We start from the raw sequence: 22,319 nt of genomic DNA on the forward strand, positions 1-22,319 counted from the left end.
AAAAAAAAAAAAAGACCTATTGGAGGAACAGACTAGGGGACAAAAATCAAAAGCAGACAGATCATCTGTATTTGTATGGATCCCGAAATGGAGATTAGAGTAAGCAGTTGGATACAAGAAATTGAAGAGTATATTCAAGAGGCATCAGCCTTTAAACTAAGGAGGAGCCCCACTTCAGTGAGAGGAGAACCAAGGGAGAGGAGCATTCCAGAAGCCAGGTCAGAAAGTGTTTCAGGCAGGGAGTGCTCAACTATATCAGTAAGTAGGGGATGGAGAAACACCCAGTGAATTCAGCAAAGCAGGGGTCCCAGATGATTTGACAGGATAAAGTGAATGGAGTTGGGGACAGAGCTGAGAGGGGCTTGTCTCAAGACTACCCAGAAGCAATGTCCGTAGAAAATCTAAGTTGACAAGGATCTTCGATATTGGCCAGTCCACCGAAGTCATTAAAATAAGAGCTCCCTAAGGGTGAGCACTTCATCTTTTTTTTTAAGATTTTTTTTTTTGAGAGAGAGAGAGTGAGCAAGCATGGAGGTGGGGGATAGAGGGGGAGGGAGAAAGAGAATCTCCAGCAGATTCTCCGCTGAGCACAGAGCCCAAAGTGGGGCTTGATCCCATGACCTTGAGATCATGACCTGAGCTGAAATCATGAGTTGGATGCTTAACTGACTGAGTCACCCAGGCACCCCCTTCATCGGTTTTTTTAATGTTTTAGTCCCACCTTCTGGACACCTGGCACATGACAGATGCTCAATAAATATTTGCAAGACTTTTTTGAACTTTCTTAACATCTCCAGTCAAACAGGACAGGTCAACAGGAACTTTGCATCCTTAATAGGATGGTATGGAAGACAGTGAGGAAACTCATACACAAATTATCCCAAGATGGAATGTTTCATTCCCTTCCCTTGACTAAAGAAACTATAATTAACACTACTTGGCATTTATTCAGCATGGAAATAACGCGTTTTCCAGTTACTCCTCATTGGCATTCAGATCTGTATCATCAGTGGATTGAATGGCTTCTCATTGGCAACACCAAATCTCACCATTCAAGCTAACTATAAGCTGGTCTAATTAGCAGAAATTACAGAATATTTTTAAAAGGATGTTTTGTCACAGAGGTCTTCTGGAAATCCAATTTAGGAAAATTATTATTTCCTATTCTCAAAGTGCTGACCTGCAGGCGACGTTTCTAAAGCGTTTAGGGGTCACTTTTAAAAGCAAGGGGATCATTCTCCTGCTCCCCACCTGCATCCATCTGAATTATGGCACATTTTCAATGGGAAAGCCTTCATTACATCCTAAGGAAATCCACATCCTGCACCTCCAGGTCACAGTCCGGCAGAGAGAGGCCTCACGTCCCTCCGGAAAGGATAATTAGTTTTCTACCCTTTAATCAAGGAGCAGCAGATTGTTGTTTTTCTAAAGTTTTGCCTGGGGAGAGCCTGTTCTTTCCCGAGTGTGTGTTTTTCTAACTAGGACTCCTTGTACATACCCAACCTTCCCTGACCCAACACTGAGAGGCACTCCCCCCTTATCTGAAATGAAAAACTGACTCTCCACTGATGACAGCCTCTGGCCCCTCAATTCCACAGATGTGGGATCAGGTCATGGTCATCACAAATTACTGGCACCAATAACCTTTTACTTATGGACCAAGAGAATCCTCAATCTCTCTATCACGGAGGTCATGTTTTTAAGGGTTTACTTAAAAAAAATGCTTACCATGTGCCAGATACTAAGTGCTTAATAAATATTAACTCATTTAACCCTCAAAACAATCTTATAAGTAAATACTTTTATTATTCCCACTTTACAGATGAGGAAACTGAAGCTCAGAGAGGTTAAGTGACTTGTCCAAAATCACACAGCCAGTAGGTGGCAGAGCCAGGATTGAAACCCAGGCAGTCTGCCTCCAGAAAACAGCGGAACAGATGTTAAAACCATTGAGGAAGAAGTGACAACAGAGAAAAGAAAATGGAAACCGAAACGCTTACTATGTGCTAGGCCCAGAGCCAATGTTACTGGTTGGTTCCTCTTTACATGAAGTGCAATTGGACTTTCTGTTTAAATTTTTTTCAATTGGACTTTAAAAATAACAATATAATAATAATGATCAGAGATTAGTATTATGTGTTGGTTTTTCTACATCAGCAAATAGAAATCCATGCAGATTCACTGGTATATTTTTACTGTGTGCATGTTACTTTGATAAAAGTATAATTTTAGTTTAAAAATTTTAAAGGCTGAGTTTTCTTTATGTTTTAAAGGGATCTGAATGAAATAAACAGCCCTTAGAAGGTGTTTTTAAAAAATCACCCTGAGCTCTCTTTCCAATTTTTGTCTTAAAAAGAAAAGTAAGAGAAGTCTTTGGAATTATTCTATCAAACTGTATACAAATCAGAAACAAAAAGGAAGGAGATAAATTCATGTTTTTCAAATCCTGGAAATCTCTAACTCAAAAATTATATTTACAGACACCATACTTTGCTAGCTTCTATCTAACAGGCATTCTATGAAGGTTTTTTACCCAGGGTGGGGCAGAGGAAAGTCTTCACACTTTATTCAGTAATATATTGATCAGGGGCACCTGGGTGGCTCAGTCAGTTGAGCATCTGACTTTGGCTCAGGTCGTGGTCTCAGGGTCCTGAGATGGAGCCCCGAGTCAGGCTCCCTGCTCAGCGGGAGGAGTCTGCTTCTCCCTCTCTCTCTGCTCCTCCCTCTGCTCATGCTCTCTCTCTCTCAAATTAATTAATTAATTAATACTATATTGATCAGAAGCTAATAAAAAAATCAGTATGTAGGTGGCCTAACGCCTCCAAAATGAAAATCACAATCCTAAAAATTAGGATTCAGAAATGGGCATCTCTAACAAATGTTCTGTTGATTCTAGCTCAGTTAAAAACACCAAAAATTCTTAAATTAGCCAGCATCGCTTAAAGCAGTTTATTGACTTTCTGATAGGACCTACCACAGTCTCCAAGGTAATTGGAAGCTCATGAATGCTGTTTTTGGCAGTGACTGGGGCCACACATCAAAACATGTTTATTCCCAAACTGTCAGTGAATATGGTGGTGGGGGTGGGACCACGTCAGCATAGATGGAGAAAAATGAAAAGGTAATGCTAAGGGCACCATCCAAACTGAGGTTATTTCATCACTATGACAAACAGCAAGTCACCCCCAAAACCCTGGGTGAGAGAGAGTAATTCTGAGCAAGACAATTCCTCAGGGTAAGAGAAATTCTGAGTAAGACAGGGTAATATATTTCAATAATAATAATAATGCTATTAGTGCTATGCTTATTATGTGGATTAGTTCATTTAATTGTCATGGGTGCCCGGAAGATAAGGGCCATCACAGAAGAAGGCTGTGGCACCAAGAGGCTAGACTTGGAAATGCTCCATGGCTGCTAAAGGTCAGAGCCAGACCACTCGATTGCAGGATGCCTGCTCTCGGCCCCTGAGTCCTGCCACACTGTCTAAGGGATCTTCTGGCCACCTAATCCACAAAAGCCACCAAACTGAAGAGGGAAAATATGAGCCGTGTTGATCAGTGATGTGCTGCTTATCAAATATTTCAATCAACCATGGTCCCGATGCATGGGTCAGAGCGAGCCCCCAGCCATCCTCTAGGGCAGCTCCTCTTCCAGCTCACCAGCTGGGCTCCAGTGGGAACAGGCCATATCGCACTCAGCGTTGCTATAGCTGCCACCATGGCAACCGCCCATTGTTGCCCAGGCAAAGATGCTCTCCCCACTCTTGGGAGCCCTGATGCAGGGACACAGCCCCATAGAAACGTGTGTTTTTACCTGCTCCCAACTTGCTCAAGTCTTTACAAGACTGAGAATCAACTGGGGGTTCCCCAGGCCCCTGCTTGCATTTGGACCAGACTAATATAAAGGCTGAGAGGGAGATGGGGCTCACGGAGAGGCTGTACAGAACTGAGGAGTGGGTAGTCAACCTCACCTGGCAGGGCTGTCTGAGTTCTGGCTCTGGCACGCCCTACCTGGGGATGCTAAGCAAAGGGTTTGGCCTCTGGGAACCTATGTTTTAGAATACGAAAAACAAGGATAATGCTAAAATTTTACACTTTCTAGAACTGTTGTGAGATTAAGTAGAGCCAAGCATGTAAAGGACATACAGATTAATGCCGGCTATTATTAACTAAAGTCGCCCATTCAACGGTGCTGGTGCCAGCAGAAGATGAAGAGCCCTCATGCTCTCGCTGCCTTTATACCACTCCCCAGCCTGACGCTCAAAACAAAAAGTGTGTCCACAGCGTGGAGGCATCGACTCGAGGGCTGAACAAAGCCAGCAAACAGCACAGTCCACACACACACCGCTGAGGGCAGGGGGACATGAGAGTGGTCAGCGGGACCCCAAATTCAGTACTCTTCTCTCTAGGCAACATGGCTTCTCCGAAAAGATTGATTTATCAAAATAAGCCTAAAGTTTATTCAACAAAAATGCCAAGGCGTTGGGACACCTGGGCGGCTCAGCCAGTTAGGTGTCTGACTCTCGATTTCGGCTTGGGTCGTGATCTTGGGGTCGTGGGATCTGCCCCGTGTTGGGCTCCGTGCTCAGGGGGGAGTCCGCTTGGGATTCTCCTCTCTCTCTTCCTCTGCCCCTCCCCCAGCGCTCTCTCTTTCTCTCTCTCAAAAAATAAATAGGGGCATCTGGGTGGTTCAGTCAGTTAAGTATCTGCCTTTGGCTCGGGTCATGGTCCCAGGGTCCTGGGATCGAGCCCTGCATCAGGCTCCCTGCTCGGTGGGAAGCCTGCTTCTCCCTCTCCCACTCCCCCTGCTTGTGTTCCCTCTCTCGCTGTGTCTCTCTCTGTCAAATAAATAAATAAAATCTTAAAAAAAAAAAGAATGTAGAGAAACATTTTGCTTCACAATTGCAAATGTATAAACTGATATAACATTTCCACAGGGTAATTTGGCAGCATTTTCCAAGAACATTAAAATGACCCAGGATTTCACCTTTATAATAATTAATTTGACAAAATGAACCACAAACATGGGCTTAGTGATGAGGATACAGCTTTTGGTGTTGCTTCCGAGGGAGGAACTAGGCTCAGCTCACACAGCCAACAATAGGGACTAGCTAGCTACTGGAAAAGTGCCTTGCAAAGTTCTACGTGTAATCATTAGGCAACACACAGGCAAGAAGACTTGCTTATTCCACATTGTGAAAATATGGAATTTTCTGGATTTGGTGCTTTTAATTGCATGCTTCCATCCCACACTCACTCCATTTTGCAGCTAAACAAACCAAGACCCAGACCTTGGAGACAGTTTGCCCCCAAGTGGCTGGGACAGCTTCACAGTCTCTCTGCCTTCCAGGGGGCAGAACTGTCACCTTCGAGACCAGACACAGGATCTGCGGTGGAGCCAAGCTCTGCCCTCGTGCCAGACAGGGCCTAGCTGGGGGCAGAGACATCTCTTCAAAGACCTCTTCCCCTAAGAAGCCACACCTTTCGAAGAGCTCTCAGCCCTCTTCCAGCTACCAGGAGCAGCTCAAGACAAGGAACGGAGCTGGGGTCCCAGAGCCAGGCCCTCTCACTAACAGTTCAACAGCCAGCCTCCAGAGAAGCCCTGCTCCAGGCCAGGTCTGCACGCAGTGCTTGTCATCAGTCCCTGGTCACCCCACAGCAACCCCAAGGCTCAGCAAGGTCAGCTTCCCTGTCTTAAATCACCCAACTAATCCGGATGTGAACTCCATTCATGCTCTTACCTCTTGATGGCGGCTGGGGCTTCCTCATCCACAAAATGTGGAGAATAACAGCAACCACTTCAGAGGGTGGGCTGTGAGGGTTAAACGAGCCAATCTATATAGAGAGTGCTTGGAACATTTCCTGACCCATAGGAAGCTCTGTGTCACTCTTATTATTTTAGTGAGACTGTAAAGCATAGTGGTGAGAACAAGGACCCTAGAGCCAGCTGCCTGGTTCAAATCCCACATCGACCACTCACTGGCTGTGTGACTTTGGGCAAGTTACTTAACTCTTTGTGCTTCAGTTCCCTCCTCAGCAAAATGACTATGACAACAGTACCCACCTGAGCTCACATGAATGATCACATTATCCAGCTGAGCTAATGTCCTTAGAAGAGTTTAGAACAGTGTCTGTCACATAAGTGTCTGGGCCTGTCATATAAGCACAACGTGTGTCAGCCGTTATAAATGCGACACCGCTCTGTCTCCTGTTTGTCCACGGCTGCGTTGGAATGACACCTCCACCTTCACCATTAGTCACTATTCTGACTGACCAGAACCTGACACGTGTTCTCCTATTTAATCATGAGAACACTCTATGAGTAGGTGCTATTATTGTTCAGCTTTACAGAGGGGGAAACTGAGGCTCAGAGAGCTCAAGTAACTTGTCCCAGGTCACACAGCCAGGAAACAACAACACTGCTGGGCTTTGAACCAAATCATTTGGGCCCCAGGGCTCTTGCCCCCCGCACTGCATTGCTCAGCCCAAGACTCACAGAGCCAATCCTTCCACCTATGGAAGGGTGGTACATGGCTTCTAGCTTGGAGATGAATCATGGCCAAGTCGCCCACCATGTAGCACAGACACTGGCCCCATAGACAACTCATGAACAGCAAGAGTAAGTCACCCAGCACAGTCACCAAGGAGCAATCCCTGTCATCCCTCCCTATCTTCCTGGAGAAATACACTGGTATTTGTCTAACAGGAGAGATGAGACATAACCATTCAAACAGAATTCATCTAATTGGTGTCTTGGAAACTCATGCTGACATCCACACAGCTGGTTTTCCCCACAGCCATTGATAGTCATGTGTTGTTTAAACTATGGCCTGCTCACAAGTTCAAGCTGGGAGGTGAAGCCAGGGTAAATCTTCCAGTCTGCCATTCTGGCCTTTGGAGCATGAAAGTCATGGCAATGAGTTCATTTCCCACCACCAGAATAAAAAGTTTACGAAGCTTCCTTGCATGCATATGGCCAAAGCTGTAAGTGGGTGCCACCAGGAGATGACATGGCTCGAACAGAGGCAAGTCTTACATTCCCCACAGCTTCCTCAGCAATTCGTCAAAAAAGCTAGTTGTTGGCGGGGGGGACACCCATGTGTTTCAGCAGGATCCATAAGGCTGTATTGTTTCAAACCCAGTAATTTAATGAAATAGTATCTGTTTTCCACTAATGTGCCTAAAACTCAAACAGATTAAGAGCTGGAAGGATCCTCAGAGAACCAGCCAGTCTACCACCCTCATTTAGACACTGGAAAACTAAGAGCTGGCTCAAGGTCATATGGTCTGTTGGTGACATCCTGGGGCCCTGGGAGGTATCCCCATTTTCAGGCTTTTTTCAGCCCTGGCAAGTGTTATCAGCATGGACATTTGCTGTTTCTTACTGCCCAGCATTCTGTCCCCCTTCTTCTGCCAATGGCACCCTGATCTTCTGTTGAAGAACCTCCTCCGGAAGGGCTGACCCTAGGCTCCCAAGATGGGCATGTGACCCGGCCTGGAAGAATGAGACGGAAACCTGAGACTTGCTGGAGTTAAAGAAAAGAGATGCGGTCCTCTAGTGCAAGAGTTGAGCTGATGGGATGGAAACTTGGAATTGTGCAGGCATCTTGGTCAGAGAGCCGATCTGCGATGTAAGCTAATTTGGAGAAAGTAGAGTGGGAGATGGAGAGAGATGGATTCCTGGTGACAGAGAATAGCCACCTGGATCTAGCCATGCCTGAAGGCAGAACTATCACTGGATTTGCCAATTGAGTCCTTTATTTTTTAAATTTAAACAAGTGTGCACTGTATTTCTGTCATATGCAACCAAAAAACTTAAGCTTTTGTTTCTAAGTTTGTAGAAGGAAGACTATCACAAAATGGGAATGTTCCCAGGAGACCCTCCAAGTGCCTAACACAGTTCCTGCCACAGTAAGCAAGCAATACATGTGTAATGGAGTAAAACTCTTCCTTTGGGTCTCTTCTCAGTAGGACTCTCCCAGATCACCCTATTGGAAACCGCAGCCCTCCGCAGCCTCGCTCTCCCCCACCCCTGCCTGTTTCCTATGGTGTTTATCACCATCAGACCCATCCTATTATTTATCATTTCTTGTTGGTTTCCCCCACTCAAGTCCCACAAGGGTGGGGATTTTTGTCTACTTTGCTCACTGCTATATCCTGGGGGTAGAACGGTGCTCAACACCCATAGGTGCTCAATATATATCTGGTGAATGAATGAATGAATGAGGAAATGAACGATGGAATGAATAAGGATACAGTACACAGAGGATGGTGCCCAGCACATAACAGGCACCAGGCCCCCACCAGCTGCCTGAATCAGCAGCCTCTGGGACCTCTTGGATAGCGGTCTTCTTTCCTGTTCCCTAAACCAAAGCTCCAACAGCCACCCCTACAATCCAGACAACCCGATCATCTCTACCTGTCCGGAGAGCATGAACAAGAATTTTTTTAAAGATTTTATTTATTTATTTGACAGAGAGAGACACAACGAGAGAGGGAACACAAGCAGGGGGAGCGGGAGAGAGAGAAACAGGCTTCCTTCACAGCAGGGAGCCCGATGCGGGGCTCGATCCCAGGACCTTGGGATCATGACCTGAGCCGAAGGCAGACGCTTAATGACTGAGCCACCCAGGCGCCCCTAGCACGAACAAGAATTAAAAGATAAGTAGCCCTTTGGGTTATAAAGATGTTTCCTTCTTTTTTCTTGCTTATAAAAATATTGCATGCTCATTATAAAAACACACAAAATAAAAATGTAAAAAGTAAACAATAAAAATCACAATTTTGGGTGCCTGGGTGGCTCAGTTGTTAAGCATCTGCCTTCGGTTCAGGTCGTGATCCCAGGGTCCTGGGATCGAGCCCCGCATCAGGCTCCCTGCTCCGTGGGAAGACTGCCTCTCCCTCTCCTGCTCCTCCTGCTTGTGTTCTCTCTCTCACTGTGTCTCTCTCTGTCAAATAAATAAATAAAATCTTTTAAAAAAATCACAATTTAACCTCGAAGTTAAATTTTGGGTGTAAGTCATAAATAGGCAGATTGCTGATATATTTTATATGACCCACAAGGTGACCCCCTTTTTTTTTTTGAGGTAGCTTCCAACATTTAAAAAGCTAGAGGATTTCATTTGAAAATCAGGTAGCTTCAGCTGCATGTCACACAGGGCCCGTGTCCCCACATATGACAATGATCAGCTGGGGCTGAGTGGCAGATGCCCCTTTCAGGTGGGTGTGGGGTCTGGGGGTCTCTCCCTCTCCCTACACTGACCCTTGCACTGCCCGGGCCACTGGTTTTAGGTGCCTGCCTGGTCCCTGACACATGCAGATTTGGTTACCTCTGGCCTGGGGTACATCCTTTCAGATTTTGCTGTGGTCATAAAGCTTTCTAGGAAACCCCTCTGAAAACCTCCCTCTGCCTCCAATAGTGGCCTGGGATGCCACACATAAGCCCTTAATTTCCAGCATCCGAGAAGGCTGCATTTGTGGCACTGCCCTTTTGCAGCTCAGCAAGCCAGGTCAGGTTCAACGTCTCCTTCTCTGACTGTCCCAGTTCAACAGCGGACCTGGACACATGTGAACATAAAGCCCTTTGTGAACCCCAGACAGAGGGGTCCCCCAGTCCTGAGCATCGACTGGATGCCTTTTCCATGGGGAAACTCTAAATCCAGTGTTCAAACCAGCCTCCCAATGTGGAGAGACTCCATCAACGCAGGACAGCCACAGAGACTGGGCCACCACCACCCCAGTGGCCTGCAAGCACACATGTATTGCCCGTGGGACCCATGGTCTGCTATCTTCCTCTGGGTTCTTTATGCTCCAGTTCCACCAAATAACACTACCTCTCTCCGGGCAGGGATCCTGCCTGCCTCATTGATCACTGTTTTCCTAGAACCTAATGCTGTTCCTCACACAGGAGGCCCTCAATCCATGAGGGACAGTCAGTCAGAGAGTACACAGACACATGATAGGTAGGTGGTTGGGTACGTGACAGGGTGGGAGGAGATGAGTCCCTTAGCTGTGATTTTCTAATGTGCCAGTGTCATAGGCAAATGATTATATTAAAATAGTAAATTTAAAAATACACTATAGAGTTACATAACGAGTAAACTCACATGATTAAAAAAAAGATAATGAAAGCACTATAATAGCAATAGTGGTATTACTTTTTTAACTTTATTTTTTTAAGGTTTATTTGTTTTAGAGAGAGAGAGCACGCGTATGTGCATACTGGCAGCACAGGCTGAGGGAGGGGCAGAGGGGGAGGGAAAAAGAGAGAATCTCCAGCAGACTCCACGCTAAGCTTGGAGCCCGACAAAGGGCCCCATCCCATGACCCCGGGATCATGACCTGAACAGAAAGCAAGAGTCAAACACAACCAACTGAGCCATCCAGGCCCCCCTAGAACTTTTCTAAAAATCCCTTTGTGTATTTTCCATTTCTGTATTATGAATTTCATTTTTAACTGCCAAAGTTGAACTCTAACCAAGTGAATATTCTTCTCCTAGACTCTGACAGATTTCAAAACACCAAGGGGCCATGGAGGAAAGGATAATATTTTGGATTAGTTTGGCTCTTAGAGTGGAATTAAGAGGGGAAGAAAAAGAAAACACGGAGGTGAGTCTGACCTTCCACATGAAAACCGATCCTTCAAGACTCCTCGGTGGCCCCCGTAGTGACCAGTTACCCCCCTTCACCTGCTGTCAGCAAAAGCAACATTAGTTCACCCTCCCCCACACCCCGATTGCAGAAATCCAAAATGTTATGAGAAATATAGTTCTTTTGGAGCAAAGTTGGGTAATTTTTTCAAAGGAAGCCTATGAATGCTTCTGAAGAAAAACCAAGAAACATAAAGAAATCTTCTAATACAAATACCTGAATTTAAATTCAAATACACATGAGCCTAGAAAAGCACGATAACTCTGGTACAGTCCTTGACTGTGGGGCAGCCAGGACAGCACGTGCCTCCCAGCAGGGCATCGTGCTCTGATGACGCGATGTAGTCACCGCTCCTGGGAGCCCCGGGCCAGCTCTGACACCTCAACTCGTCTCCAGGGGCACTCCCCAGACGCACACGATGGGCAGGGCGGCGAGAGCTCAGGGCAAGCTACTTTGTAAAGGCAGACGAGGAAACAGATTCTGAGAAGAGGAGTGTGTGCAGGGGAGGGCCCGGAGCTGAGAACCACCACTTTCCTTCTTCTTGGTCCCTCCCCTCGTGCATTTCACAAACCCTACCTGAGAGTTCCTAGGTACCAGATACTGGCTAGCAAGTAGGGGAAGAGTGCAGACCCATAACAAATAACCAAGTGAAGGACCAAGATAACCCCAGGTGGTTATATGGGCTGACAAGTGGGACATAAAGGCAAGGGGAGGGAAAGTTATTTCTGGTTTCCCAGAGCCTCAGCCATGAAGTACTGTGCAGTTACAAATGCCCCCAGGCTGTGCCAGAAGCAACTTAATAACAGATTGTATTTGGGCACTGGAGTCTGTGAGGGATGCATGAATCACCAGCAGAGTGGATTAGATGTAACAAAAAAAAAAAAAAAAAAAAACACATACGCACAAACTGGGGGCGTCCCCGAACAACTCTAAGGCTCCCCCAGCAAGGCAGGAAGTGCGGGCTGTGGACGTGGCTTGCTGTTTGGAGATGGACAGATCTGGGATCAGCCCTGCTTCACTGCAAAGGCTTCCCAATGCCCTCAGAATGAATTTTCACGTGTTTAAAGATGCCAGCCTCCCCGTGGTCCGGCCGGGGACCAGCCACAGCTGCCCACAGCTGGCCACAGCTCACCCTCTCCCCTCCCCCAGCAAGACTGTGCACAGTCCTCTCCTCCTCCGGAACCTCAGCCCTCAGCACCACTCCTTTAAGGCCCTCTACCCTGATGCTGCTCTGGCCCCCACGGCACCCTGACCCTCCCTTCCACACCGCTCTTAGATGTCCTTATTCCCCGTCTGTTTCCCAGAATTCCAGAAAGTGAGTTCTGTGGGGGCGGAGAGCAATCCAGCCTCCTGAGGACTTGATCCTCAGCTCCCAGAGCAGCACCCAGCGCCTGGAGGGGCTGAGGCAGAGAGACAGAAGAGAAGAAAAAGAAATCTCTCCACCATTTCCCAGCGTCCTGAGCCTCAGTTTCCACACCTGTAAAACCAGGGCAAGCCCAACCTGCTGCTGAGCAATGTCAATTTATTCCATGTTCCTGCCTGGCAGCCTGTATTTAGTTTTATCAATTTATTTTTTAAAATACACTTTTACATAGAAATTCACTTTTTGATGTGCAGTTGTGAATTTTGGCACTCACAGGTGTATGACCATCACCACAAGGAAAACAGAGAGCTGTTCCATCACCAGGAAAAAGCCCCCTCGTGCTGCTCCTTTGTAGTCATAACCTCCTTTCCACCCCCAGCTCCTGGCAACCTTGATCTGTTTTCTGTTCCTGTAATTTTGCCTTTTCCAAGATGTCATGTAAGTGGGATCATACCACGAGTGGGCTTTTATGTCTTTCTCACTGGGCACAGTACATGGAGATTCATCCATCATGCTGCGTGTACCAGCGGTCTGTTCCTTTTTATTGTCCTCTCCCCGAAGGAAATCTGCTCAGTGATGTTTAAAACAGGTTCATCATCATCTTATATAACCCACCCAACACCTTGGTGGGCAGATTCAGTTAACATCCCACCTCCCCGAGGAGGAACCTGGCCACAAGGAGAGCACGCAGCATGGTAGCAGGTCAGGGAAGCTGAGCTTGGACTCCGCCGGTTCTCCTGCAACACGGAAGCTTGGCAAGAGCCAGGAGGGGGGCAGAAGCGAAGAAGCCAGTGGGAAGAGAGCTGGAAGATGGGGGGACCCAGGGGACGTAGGTGGATGTTGCTGCAGGCATGCCCTTAGCTCCAAGCTACTACACTGAAGCTTTGCTCTGTTCTTTTCAGCAGCAGAACCACGTGTCAAATCTGATCATACTCAAAACCCGAGACATAAACCTGGTGGAAACAAGAGTTGCTCAAAAAGAAGGGAAGGGGGAAATGGAGCCGGGCCTGCCGACCTCCCCCTATACCTACAACCTCCCTCCTGGTGGCCTCTGAGGAAGAGACCTTCCAAGGAATGCAGGGCCCCTTAGGGTCTCCACTCTCTGATGTAGGTTCCCTGAGGGCTGGCTCTTTCCTTCCTTCTTGCTTTCCTTCTTTCAGCTTTCAAGTTATCAAAAAACACATTCAAAACTAAAATTAGCCAGAGAGGTGCTGCATGCTGCGTCTGCACCACATTGTCCAGCATATAATTAGGACTCAACAAATGGGTGATGGGTAGGTCTGGGCACACCTGTGCAGGGCCAAATCTGGATCTTCCCTCAGCAGCTAAGTGACCCTCAGCAAGTGTCTGACCCTCACAAAGCCTCAGAAGCCCCAGCACTTCCCTCGCCTCTTAATATTTTAAGAGGGTTCAATAAGCAGACACTCCTAAAAGCACTTAGCACGGTGCCCAGCAAATGGTAAGAAGACAGGAAGTGTTACCTATCATTATTATTAACCCTGCATTCGCAGGATTAAAACTATGTTGGAGGAAAACAAAGAATCCACTGGAAGGAATTAAAATGTCCCCATGGGAAGATGGTGCCTTGGAGGTCCCAATGTTGTTCCCTTCTAGGGCTGGCCCGGGAATGCTCTGCTTTTTTAATCGTCTCTTTCATTTTTGTACCAATGGGAGGAAGGGCCTGGACTGCAGAGGTGTGAAGATCACAAGCCTGACATGCAGGGCTCATCTGGAGCCAAGTATTTATTAATTGGTGTTTATGTAACACTTTGTGCCCCCCTGGCCTGCTTCTGTCTGAACATGTGCTCTCAGTGCCTTAGAGAATGCATCTCCCTCTTCTGACTTTTGGATGTTCAGACAAGAGCACACAGTGCCCTTAAAATAACAGCACAGACACTGTGGCTCTAAAGGGAAAAGTCCACTCCTTGAGGACTCAGAGGTAATTTAGAAATAGCTGGTAATATCGAAATAGTGAATATTTTCCAAGACCGACTTTTCCAGGAGAGAGCAGGATTCCAGCCTCCGCAAGAGAACTTTGCCAAGCAGAAGGGTGGCACCGAATGTGAGTGAAGAGTGTCCTCTGCTGGCCCTCGTGAGAAATGCTCAGCTGCCGATCTCACCCACCTCCCAGGCCTCTGGGAGGGCTCCACTGCATCTGCCAAAATACCTTCTGTAGTTCTTTTCCGAAAAAATTAATCTGAACTGCAAACAAAAAGGCTTTTTTTCTGGGGCGCATGGGTGGCTCAGTCGGTTAAGCATCTGTCTTCAGCTCAGATCATGATCCCGGGGTCCTGGGATCGAGTCCTGCATCGGGCTCCCTGCTCAGCGGGGGAGCCTGCTTCTCCCTCTGCCTGCCACTCCCCCTGCTTGTGCTCTCTCTCCCTCTCTGACAAATAAATAAAATTTTTTTAAAAAGGCTTTTTTTCCCTAAAAGGAGAAGAGCTAAGAGAAAGGTCATAGAGCATTTCATTCCCTCCTCACTTAAGTTTTTCTCGCTGGAGCACTTGAATGTCACCTGAAAAGTGGCCCTGGGAACGCCGAGTGTGAGCTCTGCATCAGAGAATCCATGCAACGTGGGGAATTTGACCAGGTGTCTGCAGGGGGCCTACAGCATCGCCCCATTTCTATTCTCAGAGGCTATCTATCCTCTTGACCAGACTCCAAACTTCACAGACACTCACCTTGAGTCAAAGCTGCCTCCCTTCTTCCAGAAAACCCCTGAGGGTCTGCAGGCAGGGATGGCAAGATCCTGGTAGCCAAGAGGACGGGCCGATCTGGATCAAACCCAGCCCATTCTGATGGGCTGCCCTGCAATCTTGGAAACTTGGCACAAGACCCCAACTCAAGACTAGAACGCAGTTTGTCTGGCTTCCTGCTAGGCTGCGCCTGACAGCTGGGGCCCTTTGGACCTTGGTCTCCAGCCCTAGCACAGTCCCTGCCCCACTCCCTAGGAGCAACCCTGACCTCCTGGGTGAGTTCTAACCCACCTGGCGTGGTGCTCACTCTGAATTTATGCACCAGAGCCAAGCTAGAGGAACTGCAACCCCAGCTCATCACTTCACAGCTGTGTGAGCATCTCCAATGAGCGTCCTCCTCTGTAACAATACTAGGAGCTGCCATTTACTCAAGGTCCACCAACTGCCAGAAACTCGACATATACTCCTTTCAAATTAATCCTCATGACCACACTATGAGGTGCTCTTCTTTCTGAATCAAGGGCAAGAACTCTTTAAAAGCTGAGGCTACCCAGCTTCTTGTTCACTGGCTAAGGAAGGACTCTGCCCCATCCACCATCTTCTTCCCTTCAGTATGCAAACTGAGTTAATGAGAGGGCAGAGAAGCAGGTATATGGAGAGAAAAGGGAATATCAGGAGTGAGGGAAAAGAGAAAAGTCTTCTGGAGCAGAGGGGAAGGTTTAGGGTGCCTGCAAGGCAAGGGTGAGCTGGAGACAGAGGGGATGAGGAGGAGAGAGAGCAGTCCCTTACAGGGATGCTCTTGAGTATAAAATGGATCCCCCTTGGGTCTTCTCTGAGAGACACAAGTAAACAGTAGAGCTATTTTGATTGTTGGCTAATGGACTTCAAACCTCTGAATGCCAACACAGCCCAAAGTCTGGAGTATCAGAGGCTTTGGTATTTGCTTAGACTGCATCCCAATGTTATAAATAAGGAAACTGAGGCTGAGGGAGGGTCAGTACCTTGCCAAGGTCTACACAGCTCATGAGCTGCAGAGCCTGAATGCAAATCCGAGTGCACCTGACTCCACAGCTGTTTGTGTGACACTCTGGCCGTGGCCAGAAAGGAGTAATAACACCACCGTATAGGCCAGGTGAGGGGTAAACTTGGGACAGACTGTGGACTAAGGCCTTCCTATAACGAACTGCATATTTTAGGTAATACCAGAAGCACCAGTTCCTTTCCTTCCTTCCTTCCTTCTTTTGTCCTGATCTCTGAGTTCTCCCTCGGTTCTTAAGACCCTAGTCTCACTGCTGGATTTCTGACATGTCCTTTTATTGCCCCAAATCCTGTTTGGGTAAATGCTCTACTACCACAGCCTCCCCTAGGTCTGCACACAGCTTGCATTCTGACCTCAAACTCTCCAGTGGGAAGGTGGAGGCTCAACCTCTAATGGAGGGCAATCTCCATACTTAACACCCGGCCCCATGTGTGCCTGAGGAACCAACCTTCTCCCCATGTGTTCATTCATTCAACAAATAGCCACTGGTTTCTCCTGTGTCAGGCACTGTGCTAGCCACTCAAGATATAATACTGTCTTAAAGAACTATCCAAAACTAGGAAATAAAGCATGGCTTTTCAAAGTCCACAGCCTGCACCTGCCTACAGGGAAGGTAATTTTGTTTGACTTACTATTCACTTTTGATGAGGGCCCAGACTCTGTAAAGTTAGGATGTTAACTTGTTAAGACTGGTAAGTTGCAAATAATTCCTGTCAGGTGTAAGAGAGAATTCCAAAGGTTACAGTGTTATTTTCCTGTAGGAGCTTAACCAGTTTTATATCTCCGTCTTTTTTTTTTTTTGAGATTTATTTATATATTTTGAGAGAGTGAGAATGAGAGAGAGAGAGTACATGAGAGGGGGGAGGGTTAGAGGGAGAAGCAGGCTCCCCGCTGAGCAGGGAGCCCGATGCGGGACTCGATCCCGGGACTCGAGGATCATGACCTGAGCCGAAGGCAGTCGCTTAACCAACTGAGCCACCCAGGCGCCCCTTATATCTCCGTCTTATCTCAACATTCTTTTCTCCACGTTTTCCCATGACTATATACATACATAGACACATACACACACACACACATATGTGTACATTTGTGTATACACACATATGAGAATACATGTATGTCAATACACACATATATTTTCCTAAATACTTTTCTTTTAAAAGATTTTATTTTTAAATAATCTCTACACCCAACGTGGGGCTCGAACTCACAACCCTGAGATCAAGAGTCGCATGCTCCACCCCCTGAGCCAGCCAGGCACCCCACTCCTGAATATTTCTTAAAACCAGGCATCTCTTGCTCATTCTTCTCGTTTTCTCACTTGTGAGTTAAATAGATATTTTATCCAGGCTAAGTATATATTTGTACAATGGTTAAGGTTTTCGGAGAAAAGTGGACCTTTGTATGAGATCTGTGAGATCTGAAGAATGATAGGGGGAAAAGCATCCCGGGCGGAGGTGACAGCATGTGCAGAGGCCCTGTGGTAGGGAGTGTGGCACACTGGAGAAACAGAAAGGTGTGTGGCCTCCAGCATCTGTGACTAGAACCTTTCACCCAACACCTGCTATATCAACATCATGACATGGCTGTCGGGTCCCTCCTGTCTGTCTCAGACACATGCAGTGGCTGTGTCCTAGGAACACAGAATTGGTCTCCTAGGGTGAGACAAGAAACACTGTGTTTCCCGGATTATGTGGTTGCACCTCCATGTCACCTTTCTCCAGCAATTAGAGAGGAGCCAGGTGAAAAACATTTGGCAAAGTCACAGTGCTCGAGGGGGAGAAGACCCCTCGGGGGGACGACACCCCCAGATGCCAGCCTCATCACGCAGCACAGAGGAGAATCTTGACCTTTGGGCATCAACAGCTCAGTGCCAGGCCCTCTGTCAATCCCAGTGCCTTCTGTGGCCTGGTCCACCTCCACCGTCTGCTCGTTCACCAAATCAAAGCGGCAAAAACACCTGCTCACAGAAGTCTATATGGTAATAGGATGGTAAATTCTGCACACTGTCACCAAAAACATCACTCTACACTCAAGTCTGACATTAGCCTCCTGAGAACAGGGGTGGTTTTCTCTCTCACAGTGCAAACAGCACCAGCACTGGGGGCAGAAGACCCCGGCTGGAGGCTGGTAATGAACTATGTGACCTTGGACAAGCTGCTTAACCTGCTTGAGCCTCAGGGTCCTCCTCTGGATATGATAATATTCATATCTCATTAAAAGGCTCAAGGATCATGGATAAAAGCACATTATAGATTATAAAACTACAAGATAAGCGTGTTATGTTCATAGCTGTTATGATTATCAGACGCTATTTTTTTAAAAATACCACAAGGCTTTGTTGACGAAATAGTACAATGCTATGTGAAGTTTGGGCAAAATTTCTACATAAAAATGTAAAGCCAAAGCGACAACCAGACAAAAACATGGCAAGAACGCAAGGTAGAACTATACAAGCTTCAGTCACGCAGGCTGCCAGGCATGCTCTCTGGGCACTGTGCTGGGCACTCACCTGCTTCCCCTTGGGCATTCAAATAATAACGTACAGAAAATTTCAGTTTATTCATCAACATGGTTGGTTTTTTTCAGAGGAGCCTACCTTGTGGGGGAATCTGAATACTTTTCTAAAACTATCTGCCAGGAAGGGAAAAGAGCTTCCTCAGTCCCATTCATTTCACCAGCCCCCCTCGGAGGAGTTCACATGTTCCCAGTATTATGTACCTCACTTGTCTCAAGATACTACCACTAATATTGAGGGGTAATCTTTTTTTTTTTAAGATTTTATTTTTTATTTATTTATTTTAGGGAGAGAGCACGAGCAGGGAAGGGGCAGGGGAAGAGGGAAAGAGAATCCCAAGCAGACTCTGCACTGAGCACAGAGCCTGACACGGGGCTCGATCCCAGGACCCTGAGATCATGACCTGAGCCAACTGATGGGTAATCTTTTAATATTTTTTTATTAGACCTGTAATAACACACAGTACATTCCACATTCTTCTGAATCCAGGATAATAAAAGAAATTGAGATATGTAGCGGGAAATATGACTGGTACACACAGCATCAATTCTCAGCCGCTGGTTTGTAATGCCTCAGGATATGTACTGTATCAAAGAGAAATGTGAAATGCTAAAAAATAAAATCTTTCAGACATAATTCATTTTAACTTACTTCATATGCCTTGCTGATCCTTTACGATGGCCGTCATAAGTTCAGACAGTGAGGCTCTTTGAGGCATCTAGGCCACAAGAGACATGCAATAATTATTTTTTTCAATCAATGAATCCCAAAGTAGGTGGACTTGGAAAGAGGCATTCAAGAGCCTGCCACCAGAGAGCAAAAGAGAGTAAAATGTCTTAGCATATAATTTTTTGTTGTTTAAACCTGGTCTCAATTTGAGACTCCACTAGAGAAAAACCTAAAAATATATTACTTGAAGCTAAAATTGGACATCTGAAGTTTTTCTGATTAAATTCTGATGCAATTTTCAGGGCTGACCTAAGAGTTCTGAGGACCTGTTTAAAATGGAAACAGGTTACCAGGGGTGGGTAACATATTAATACCCACCAACCATTAACTCCCAAGTAATTCATCAGCTGAGCTAGCAATGGGCAAGGCCCTGGGGCATGGGGATCAGGCTGAGTGAGTTTCAAAGGAGAGGAGAGGAGAACGCAGGAGCTGGGACCTCTATGACCACAGCTGTGGGAGCACCTTTTGTCTTCATCATGGTTCCTAACCCCCGTTCTGTGCATCTAGGAACTGTGGCTCCCCAGTTAAGGAAGAGACTCTCAATGAATGGCTTCACCATCTTCCCCACACCCACTTTGGACCCTGGGGAGTCCAGAGACCCCCACCCACCTTTCTACATCCACTGTGCTTCAGACCCTTCCTCCCTGACCCAGCCCCCTATCTTCACTCCCCCTGCACACTTCAACCATCAAGGAGCTGTTAAATCTCAAATACAGTCATTCCCTCCTCATCCCTGCATCCCATTTCAAATCTTCGAAAGGTTCCATATCTCTTAGAAAATAAAATCCAAGATAAAAAATATAACTAAGTCGACTAACCACTACACTCGCCCTGCCCCCACCTACCCCTGGACCTCTTTCCTGGGATCCTCACGCCAGCATCTCCACACCGCAGAGAGACGTGCAGAAGGATGCCTCCCCCACCCCTGTACCAACAACATCCAGGCCTATAGTGCTTGGTTCTCCCCAACCAGCTGAGCCTCTGAAGACCCAGCCCTATGCCACCCTTTCTGAGAAGCCTTCCTGACCTCCACAACCTCCCTAAGGATAGACCACTCTCCCTTCAGCCCCCAACTCTCAGTTCAGTCCACCCACATGCTCTGTGGGGGAGTTCCTTCAGGGTAGAGTCCACGTTTGGTGATTTCTGCCCAGTCCATGGCCTAGAAGAGAACTGGCCTCAGGGATGGGGCTGGGGGTGCTGGCTTCTTGGGAGCAGTTGCTATCAGAGAAAGAAATGTCAAAAACAAACTCTGCCCCCTGACGGATTAGCAGAGGGCTTGTCTGAGCAAGAAGGACCGGGTAAGAGTGGGGTCTGGCAACCTCTCCATCCACAGGGCTGACAGTACACACAGCCTACCCAGCACGGGAACTCAGAGCTGCTGTTTGCAGGGGCTTCTTCCCCATCCACACACAACTTTGCCCTGCTCAACAGAGAGGGACAGCCTGGGAGTAAAATGAGAGGCCCCAGCAAGAGATGGGGAGCAACAGATAGATGATCCCAGTATCCCCTCTGCACGCCTCACCCCACTGCCCTGACTTGCTATCCCTCCTGCAATTATAAGGAAACTCAGAGGGTTTCACATGTTCACCCATCCAGGGGCTCCGTGTTCCAACCTAGAATTTCCAGAGGACGCTTATAACTTGTCAAACTTCCCCCTCTCAAAAAGTCATGCTCCTGGGACGCCTGAGTGGCTCAATCACTTAGGTGTCTGCCTTCGGCTCGGGTCATGATCCCAAGATCCCGGGATCGAGTCCCACAAGGGGCTCCTTGCTCAGCGGGGAGCCTGCTTCTCCCTCTGTCTGCTGCTTCCCCTGCTTGTGCTCTCTCTGGCAAATAGACAAGTAAAATCTTAAATAAAAATAGAAAACAAAAAGTCATGCTCCTGACAAACTTGCTAACCATTGTAAGCAATGTGGTGTGCAAGCTCTTCTGGTCTCTATTTCCCCATTTGCAAAATGAGTAGGGCCAGACTTCATTGCCTTTGATGTCCTGAGTCTACGGTGGATGGTGCACAGGGTGGTTTTTAGGGCTCTTGAGTTATTTATGCAAACGCCAAATCAGTAACATCACAAACTGCTGCTCGCTTTTCCGTGCCAAATTTTTAGTCAGCCAAGGCATCCTGCACACAGACAATTGAAAAACAACCTCCCCTTTATTCAACCCATAGAACCACACAAAAGAAAAGGGGCCAAACACTCTGCACCACACACACACACAAAAAAGCCCAAACCAGTGAAATCAAACAGAAGGAGGTCCTCCACTCAATTATTTGGTAAGGCTGTTACTTGGTAATGGCATACTCAATATTTACAAATACGTACAAATGTTAATACCCCTTAAATGTGACCAGGAAGGTGGTTTAGCTCCTTCTCTCCAGGTCATCCTGGCTTTTTTCCTTTCCCTCCCTACAGCCAAGAGCAACACTGGGTAGATGCTGGTTCACCTCCCCGCTTTTCCTGGCTGTGGGCTCCCTGGGGCAAAGACCATGTCCAGGGCTCTGTGCGGCCACGAGCTCTTTCATGTCCTAAGCAGCTCACTGGGGGAGCCACAGTCAAGCCCCCAGGCTGAGCCGTGCAGCACCGGGACCTTCCAGGCCTTCCTCAAGCCCCCTTTCCCAAATACCAGCAGAGTGCCGGGCAGCCGGTCCTGTGGGTTTCCTTGGTTTGGCTCTTAACTCACACTGTTTCGAGGAATGGCCGATTCAATCATGGCTTATCTTCATGCTTTCCTCCTCATTGTGGGGTTAATCATTTTGGGATCCAGAGGAAGTTATGTCCATGTGTTTATGCCCACAAGCACACAGAGTCCTATCCCTAGCAGACACCATGAAACAGACCCACATACACAATTATGCATGTGGGTCTGGGGCCTCATGATGCCTCATGTACACCCATATGGGAAGATTCTCATGCAGCCTTGTTACTAGGAAATCATTAGGACTGACTTCTTGATTATTTACACCTGGTGCTTTCCATTAGCTCAGCCAACAAATTAAGTACAACAAGGATTCTGAAGATTTTTTTTAATCAACTCTTTTTTTTTAAGATTTTTATTTATTTAAGAGAGAGAGTGAGCGTGAGAGAGAGAGAGCACGAGCAGGGGGGAGGGGGAAAGGGAGAAGGAGACTCCCCACTGAGCAGAGAGCCTGACATGGGGCTCGATCCAGGACCCTGGGATCCTGACCTGAGCTGAAGGCAGACTCTTAACTGACTGAGCCGCCCAGGCATCCTAAGCAAAAGTCTTTTAATCAAAGACATTTAACTTATCACAAATCATCCTTGCCTACTCATCAAATCAATTACTTTGAGAAATACTACTCAACTAC

General features: G+C 47.1%; 1 protein-coding gene across 6 annotated transcripts in view; it reads right to left on the reverse strand.

The window, feature by feature from the left end:
• The window catches only part of ARHGEF3 (Rho guanine nucleotide exchange factor 3), a 329,819-nt gene that overhangs the window by 225,579 nt on the left and 81,921 nt on the right, over nucleotides 1-22,319 (reverse strand). The window contains exon 1 of one of the 6 annotated variants that reach the window (XM_073901405.1): nucleotides 18,917-18,936. The exons of the other annotated variants lie outside the window; for them this stretch is intronic. Within the exon in view, the coding sequence (XP_073757506.1) occupies nucleotides 18,917-18,921 (5 nt within the window). The 5' untranslated portion in view covers nucleotides 18,922-18,936. Of the gene's footprint in view, nucleotides 1-18,916; nucleotides 18,937-22,319 lie in introns of those variants that run through there. 6 annotated transcript variants of the gene reach the window in all.

Source organism: Callorhinus ursinus, unplaced genomic scaffold, assembly GCF_003265705.2.
Source record: "Callorhinus ursinus isolate GAN/ISIS: 27379988/994484 unplaced genomic scaffold, GSC_fseal_2.0 scaffold15, whole genome shotgun sequence".
NCBI classification, from domain to species: domain Eukaryota; kingdom Metazoa; phylum Chordata; class Mammalia; order Carnivora; family Otariidae; genus Callorhinus; species Callorhinus ursinus.